The sequence below is a fragment of the Bison bison genome, unplaced genomic scaffold (genome assembly GCF_000754665.1).
Source record: "Bison bison bison isolate TAMUID 2011002044 unplaced genomic scaffold, Bison_UMD1.0 scf7180017864374, whole genome shotgun sequence".
NCBI lineage: Eukaryota > Metazoa > Chordata > Mammalia > Artiodactyla > Bovidae > Bison > Bison bison.
In genome coordinates this window covers 261,451-269,849 of record NW_011494946.1, presented here as the reverse complement: position 1 = coordinate 269,849, position 8,399 = coordinate 261,451, and the positions used below count along the sequence as shown (strand labels likewise).

General features: G+C 42.6%; 1 protein-coding gene across 1 annotated transcript in view; it reads left to right on the top strand.

Moving 5' to 3' along the window:
• KAT2B (K(lysine) acetyltransferase 2B) overlaps positions 1–8,399 on the top strand; it is a 75,487-nt gene that overhangs the window by 25,012 nt on the left and 42,076 nt on the right. Inside the window, exons 6-7 of the mRNA XM_010856746.1 lie at positions 850–942; positions 2,245–2,426. Of these exons, the coding sequence (XP_010855048.1) occupies positions 850–942; positions 2,245–2,426 (275 nt within the window). The remainder of the gene's footprint in view (positions 1–849; positions 943–2,244; positions 2,427–8,399) is intronic.

The following is an 8,399-nucleotide window of genomic DNA, read 5'->3' as shown; positions in this document are numbered from 1 at the left end:
GTGAGACCAGCCCCTCACAGCTCAGGTCAGGACGGGGGCCATGGGGCTCCCTGGTGGTCTCCTGTCTGTTTTGTGAGAATTCACTGGCCTGTAACTGGATGGCACCACTGACTCAGTTGACATGAATTTGAGCAGACTCTGTGAGATTGCAGAGGATGGGCAAGCCTGGTGTGCTGCCATCCGTGGGGTTGCAAAGAGTCAGATGTGACTTGGAGACAGCAGCAACATAATTAAGATAAATGGAATATGGTGACTTCCCTTCCAAAGGCTCTCTGCGTGGGACAAGGAGTATTTTAGAGAAAAGCCTAAGCTTACATGTGTCAGAGGAAGATTTTAAAATGAAGACTAAATTTGGTACTCTTATGGATTACTTTTGATTCACATCTTGGTTGATTAAACACCTTACGAAGAAAACAGCTCCAAGGTCTCGGGTCCTCTGACCACCTGCTGGGGCAGCCTCACAGGACGGGACCCTCGAGCTCCTCGAGGCTGCCGTCACCCCTCACCTTCCTCAAACGCCGTTCCATCCAACTGTGTCCCATACCTGTCCTCCCTTCACACTCAGTACACCCTTTCTCAGCTGTGACGCCTTCCCTCAGTCCCAGATTTCTGAGCTCTCAGCTCTGAGCTTAGACAGCACTTACTGCCTTTGCAATTTATTTGGAATGTTTCTGCTGCCAACTTGAATTGTTTCTTTTCTTCCTTTTGTATGTGGGAGACAGCATGATATGACCTGGCCCAGCACCATTATGTGGCCCTTTTCTCCCCAACAAGATTGTAAGCTTGGAGATGCCAGTGTGTGTGTGAGAGAGAGATGGACACTGATTTTTTAAAAATGATTTCTTACAGCTCTTGAGGAAGTCTATTTTACAAAGAGGAAAACCTGTGGTTGAAGGTTCTTTGGAGAAGAAGCCCCCTTTTGAAAAACCTAGTATTGAACAGGTAAAAAAATAAGAGAAGCCCCCTTTTAAAAATTGCTTTAAGGCTGAACAAACCTCATCTTCATCTTCATAGCTGGCTTAGAGATGTTCAAGTCTGTAAGAATCGTCTCAAGCCCTTTGGATCAGAAGTGAATACTCCATGTAGTAAATGATTCAGCTTTTGTCTCTTAGGTTGCTGAATGCTCAGAATTCACTGTGTGTTTGGGAAATAAAAAAAAAATTAAGTAGAACATGTAGTTCGTCAGAACACATGAAATGGGCTTTTTCTTGGTGTTGACGTTTTAAAATTAAGTCTTTGTCCCCGTGTTTGGCACTGTTGAAAAGTCTATTGAGGTGAGGGAATTCAGGAGCAATGTGAAGAACATTGTAAGTCAAGCAAAAAGCACAGAAAAGAAATAAGATTTTGTATCCAGAAATTGGCTTCCTGCCACATGATTCCTGCCACGAAACTGAGATCCACTTGGGGCATCTGTTAATATGTACAGACCTTTCCTGTTAGGTGTTGTCAGGATCTGTCATCAGTATCAATTTTTTAGCCTCTCATTATTTTCTTAAGTAAATATCAAACACTCTGGACTGAGTTTCCTGATGAGAGTAGTTACAGAAGACATGATATGAGATACAAATAAGTGTATTTTATCAGTCAGTTTTTAGTAGAAGAAATGTTGTCTTCAAACCCTACAAAATAAGATTTCATTGTTACTTTATTTGGAGTTAAATTAGATGAGAGTGTTCTGAAGACAGATTAAATTAATCCACAGATTTTTTTCAAAAGCTCATATCAAAATTACTCAAAATGTGAGAATTTGTGGGGGGGTAAGTTTACTAAAAACTGAAAGGATGACAGTAAAGAGTTTACAGTCTCGTGGTTTAGTTCATTGCAAGGCCTTGCTAGCAGACTTTTGATTAAAATTTTGTGAATGTAAAAACAGATTTATGCAAGAATCTCATTATATGTGAGCTCCTGTTTTGATTGCACAGCAAGAGTTATTCTGCAAAACAGCCATATTTTATTGTTTAGGGGGTTTGACCTTTTCAGCCCACTGTGTTGATTTTTTTGTTGGTTCATAATTGCAGCAGGCAGAGAATTGCAGCTCCCAGCTTCTGTGTCTTGTCACTTTTCATAGGCTGTGATCTGAGGCATGATTCCCTCTGGGCATTCCTGTGTTCTAATGGAAAGAAAAAGAGGTTTTTGTGAATAGAGAACTGTCTGTTCTTTTGCTAATAGCCACCACTGGTGCTGACTGGGTGGGCATTCAGGATTGCAAAGCTGCATGAGTAAACTGCCTTCCCTCCTTTTAAGGGTGTGAATAACTTTGTACAGTACAAATTCAGTCACCTGCCACCCAAAGAAAGGCAAACGATCGTTGAGCTGGCAAAAATGTTCCTGAACCGTATCAACTATTGGCATCTGGAGGCACCATCTCAGCGAAGACTGCGCTCTCCCAACGATGACATCTCTGGGTACAAGGAGAACTACACCAGGTGAGCGGGGCTGGCTCCTCCCCTCTGGCCTTGATATTCTGAGTGTGAAGGATCCGGATCATTTAGAGCTGAACTACTTAGTACAATAGTTGCCCACCACACGTGGCCACTGAGCCCTGGAAGTGTGGCTGGCCTGAATTGAGATTTCCAAGATTGTACAAAAAAAGAACGTGAAGTATTTCATTAATCATTTTTTATATCGATTGCATGTTGAAATGGTAGCATTTTGGATATATTAAGTTAAATAATAAGTTAAAGTTAATTTCACCTGTTGCTATTTACTTTTTTAATGTGACTACTGGGAAATTTAAAATTACATATGTGGCTTGCATTGTATTTCTCTTGAGCACTGCTGGTCTAGATATTATGACTCTGTGATTATTATACAGAGACCTTATTCTGAAAAAAAAAATGCAGTGCCCAAGAATATCAGTTCAGTTCAGTTCAGTCACTCAGTCGTGTTCAACTCTTTGCGACCCCATGGACTGCAGCACGCCAGGCCTCACTGTCTATCACGAGCTCCCAGAGCTTGCTCAGACTCATCTCCATTGGGTGGGTGATGCCATCCAACCACCTCATCCTCTCTTGCCCCCTTCTCCTCCTGCCTTCAATCTTTCCCAGCATCAGGGTCTTTTCCAGTGAGTCAGTTCTTCACATAAGGTGGCCAAAGTATTGGAGCTTCAGCTTCAGCATCAGTCCTTCCAGTGAATATTCAGGGTTGATTTCCTTAAGGATGGACAGTTTTAATCTCCTTGCAGTCCAAGGACTCTCCAGAGTCTTCTCCAAAGAAGGAAAGACCACCATAGTCTCAGGACTTTGGTGTAAATATAATAGTGTTATATACATGGTCTCACAGTCTTCGTCTCTTTAAATACATATTTTACATTTGTTAGGATGAAAGAAAAGAGAGCGTTTGCATCTTCTTTGTCCACCCCTCCCCTGCCACGCTTAAACATTTTACTGGTTACATTATTCTCTGTTGATGCAACTTTTCTCTGTTGGTGGACATCAAACTCTGCACACTCTTGATTAAGTGTATTTTTTCTAAAATGGGAATTTATTTTTATTACCTATGATTTGCAGAATAATAGAATTGAGTTTATGACTTAAGCTTCATAAATGTGGACTGTACAAAATAGTGTGACATATTCATTTTTAAGGAAGAGAGTGGCTTGTATTATCTACTTTATTGACCTTTTTTATAACTTTTCCCATTTACATTTTATAGGCATATCAAGCTTGCTTCAGGGTTTTTTGTTTTTAGCCTTTTTTTCCCCCTTGAGTTAAAATAAGCAATGTTTTTTGACAACCTGTAAAGATAACTTGTACTCAGATTTAACCACAGATAACAAGTAGAAATGGGTACAGTTAAAGCTAAACTTTCCTCTCGAATTACTGACCTGATGTTATGGGTAACATCCCAAGTTTTCGCCTCTCACCCAGCCTTTTACAATATATACTATTTGAATTATAAAATATTTTATCTTAATAAGTGTAAATAGGATTTGCAGATTGCTTCATAATCCACTTTTAAAATGATACCTTTATTTTCACATCTTCATTTCAGAGTGTTGAATTATTGCTAGTTCCTATATTATTGTAACTCTATAATGAGTTGAAATAGTAGAACTCTCTCTCTCTCTCTCTCTGTCTCTCTCTCTCTATATATATGGAGTGTGTGCTGGGGGAGAGCACGGGATCTGCGGTTGCTGAAGGAAGGGCGGTGACAGCCCAGAGTCCAGCAGGGTCCGGGGCCAGCCTCCCCCGGGGCGGAGGGTGCATCCCTCCTGAGTGGGTGCATCCCGCTGGAGGTGGTGACTGGCTGACCCCTGGGTGGGCGACCTGCAGCCTCGGTGGGTGATAATAGGGAAGCTCCCCTGGCACCTGGCCTGCCGGTGAAGAGGGGAAGCGGGGAGGACCAACCTGTGAACGCTGTGAGATGCTCCGCTCGCTTAGAGTCAGACCTCAGGGTCCTGACCACTTGAGAAGCGAGGAAAGCTCACACTGCCCGTCTCACTGTGATGCCGTTTCTCAAACGCGGCCCTCTTACCCCTGTGGGCAACACGGCCCGTGGGGATGGCGGGAGCCGGGGCCCTGGAAGGGTGGCTCAGCTTGTCCCTGCGGTCCAGTCCTTTGGGAAGATTCCGGAATCACAGCACGAAGGTGGGAGAGACAGGATCCTCGTGGACAGGATAGACTCAGAAAGTGATTGTGTTCCTTATCACGTGAGGACTTAGCCCATGAAAGATGAAATGCTTGCTGAACAGTAGAACTGCTTATATTACTTATACTCTCTGTTCTGAAGTTAGGCAAAATGTAAGTATTTTATATGCTGAAAAATCTGATATATTAATGTTAACATATACTTAACCTTAATAATCTATATGAGTATATATTAAATGTACCTTTATATGTCCTCCAGAAGTCACTGTGGTTTTAGAGACAGACCCGGACAAATATTTTGAAATTTTCTGATGGTGTGCTAATATAATTCCATGAGAAAATAGCTGGAAAAGTGTCGGAGGAATATAACTTCTTAAAATACATCTGACCAACAGAATATCCTAAAGTGAAGTGTAAGTTGCTCAGTCCTGTCTGACTTTTTGTGATCCCGTGGACTGTAGCCCACCAGGCTCCTCTGTCCATAGGATTTCCCAGGCAAGAATACTGGGGTGGTTTGCCATTTCCTTCTCGTGGAGATCTTCCCAACCCAGGGATCAAATCCGGGTCTTCTGAATTGCAGGTGGATTCTTTACCATCTGAACCCCCAGAGAAGCCCATGCTAAAGGAATGTGGCAAATTATTAGCCTTAGATTCTGAGCTATGCAGAACATCTCAAAATTAGAAGTTACGCTTATCCTGGGGAGATGTTTTGTAAGAGTCCAAGCGAATTAGAGATGACTAAATTCAGTCTGGTGAAAGCTTGCTGTAACTACCGCACTGTGGGGCATGGACCATCACCAGGCTTCCTGAACGTTCGTAGTTAGGCGTGTCATCCTGGGACTGTGGGAGGAACAGTGTGAGGGGGCTTCAGAGAGCCAGCTGCTAGTCTGGACTCTGAAAGTAACTAGCCTTTCGTGCGGGAAAACCGGGCGGGGTCACCTAATCCCTGAGAGCCGCAGGACTTTCCGTCCAGCAGGGAGTAGGCGCCATGGCCTTCCGCACTCAAGTCCTCCAGCTCTACTCATGTCTTAGAGAAAGCAGGGCACTGCAAGTAATCCCAGTGCTGTGAAAACCTGAGCGCTGTTTGAGCAGTCAGTGACTCGCACGCCATGCTGTCTCTGTTAGGCATATGAAAATGACTGAACCGTCCTTTCACTTCTTTTGAGAAGACCTGAAACGAGAGGTTTAGGTTGTCTTGTTTTCCAGGTTAGTCTTTAGAGGAACGTCTGAGCAGCAAGACACACAGCCATTCCTGTTTCCTTCTGTCTCACTGCACGCCTGGACCGTGTCAATGACTACAACACCCAGAAAACCCAAAACATGTTGACTCATCTCCTGTCTTTTCATACAGCGCCCTTAGACATTTATAAGATTAGTTTTGGAAGCAAAAACAGAACTAAACTAAAAAAGTATAAACTTAAGTACTGTAAAGTGATTTTCAGAGGAAATAAATGAAAAGCTTTTATTTGACAATTTTGACTAGATAATATTAATCTACATTGCCTTCCTCTGCCCCGTGGAGAGTGAATGACCTGTTAAGCACTTCAGATAACATTTTATGATTGTATAATATTTATCACTGACCTTGTTGTAACAGAACTAGCATCTGTCTTCAGTGGAGTCTCAGACATCTGTGTCCTCCATCGATAGGAATGCTCTTCAGACTCAAAACCTGCCCAGTAGAATAGAACATGATCCTCAATGTGAGCCGCATCTGGAATTTGACAGTTTCTAGTAACTGCATTTAAAGAATAAACAGGACACTAATATTAATAGTGTTTTATTTGACCCAATGTATAAAAATGTTATCACTTCACATGGAATCAATATGAGCAATTATTAATGATGCCTTTTACTTTTGTTTGTACTAAATCTTTCAAATCCAGTGTGGGGGGTTTATAATTAACGCATATTTTAATTCATTCACTACATTTTAAGTGGTTAAAGCTAAATGGAGTTCTACCAAAACAGTAAAGTTGTATTTAATGAAAATGTATTTCTCAGGGTTTCCATTTGAAAGTAAATTTTTAAATATTTTTTCCTCTATTTATTTTAAAATTTCAGTGTTGTTGATTTACAGTGGTGTTAGTTTCAGGCATATAGCAGAATGATTCAGACATATGTGTGTGTGTGGTAAAGAACCTGCCTGCCAACGCAGGAGACGTACGTAAGAGATGCGGGTTCAATCCCTGGGTCAAGAAGATCCCCTGGAGAAGGAAATGGCAACCCGCTCTGGTATTCTTGCCTGGGGAATCCTGTGGACAGAAGAGCCTGGCAGGCTACAGTCCATGGGGTCACAAAGAGTCAGGCACGACTGAGCTACTGCACATGCATATATATTAAGAGAATATAACTTTATTCTTTTCAGAGTCTTTTGCATCGGGGTTTATCACAGGGTAGTTCACTGTGCTATACAGTAGGCCCTTGTTGGTTGAAAGTAAGTTTTAAATTGATTGAAATTAGTTGTTGCTCAGCCACTTTGTGACCCCCTGGACGGTGGCACACCAGGCTTCCCTGCCCTGCACCATCTCCTTTTGCTCAGACTCACGTCCATGGAGTTGGTGACTCCATCAGCCACCTTGTTGTCTGTGTCCCCCTCTCCTGCCTTAAATCCTTCCCAGAATCAGTCTCTTCAGGAAAACAAACGTGGTTACCAGAGAGAAAAGGGGTGGGGGCGATGAATCAGGAGTTCGGGGCTCGCAGACGCAACTGCTGTGTATAAAACAGATAAACGCAAGGACTGACTGCAGCAGCACAGGGAACCACGCTCAGTGCTTTGTAATAATAACCTACAAGGGAAAAGAATCTGAAAAGAATCTGCATGCGCACACACGTAAACCTGAATCACTTTGCTGCGTACCTGAAGCTGGCACAGCCTTGTACCAGCTATACTTCAAGTAAAGTCAAAAAGAAAAACGTGTTTTCATTTATCCAAGTGCTCAGCAGTTACACATGGCTGGTGGCTACACAGCTGTACTGGTTCTTGTACACTTGTCAACGGGTGTACAGCAGTCTTGTCATCACAGAAGCCTTTATCGGACAGTACTTCTAAATCCTTAAATCCTTAGATCTCCCATTGCACCACACTGGACATACTTTTATTAAGATTTACAGTCTTATGATCGCCTAAGTCTCATGAAATTGATCTGATGGTTATGGCTTGTGATTACATTTGTACTTTCATAATGTGTTCCCTGGGAGCTGGCCTGCCTTCAACTCCAAATATTTTATTTTTATTTTTTTTAACTCCAAATATTTTAACTTCATTAAGTGGCCATGGACTAACTTCCAGCAAAGACTAGCTTTGAAGGTGATGAATTTCTATATGATGTGCCTTATAAATTACAAGATAAATGTATCCTTTAGTTTTTTCTGCTGCCAAGGTCACTCTTGACAGGACACAGCACAGCACTCAAGATGCCCATCTGGGTCCTGTATGGTAGAGTGACATTTGGGTGTGAATTAGAGAGGAAGAGAAATAGTAGCAGGGTTTTAAGGTTAATTTTGAATCTAGGTAGATGAACTCACACTAATGAAGGTTTTCTTCCCCAAAGATGAAACGGCCCCACCCCATACACAGGGGAGCTATGAAATAATTCAGAGTAACATAAAGAATAAGTCAAAAAGCCTGAGTAGGTGAACATTACTCCACTCTTTATTGAGGACAGACAGTCATCAAGGCTCCTCCAGCCATCTGGGCGTGTGGGAACTCAGCCGCCCACCTGAAAGGGTGCCAGAAAGGGGTCCCTTGTGGGGTAGAGGGTCCTATATGGGGAAAGGGGTCCCCTGCCTGGCAGAGGGTTCCATCTG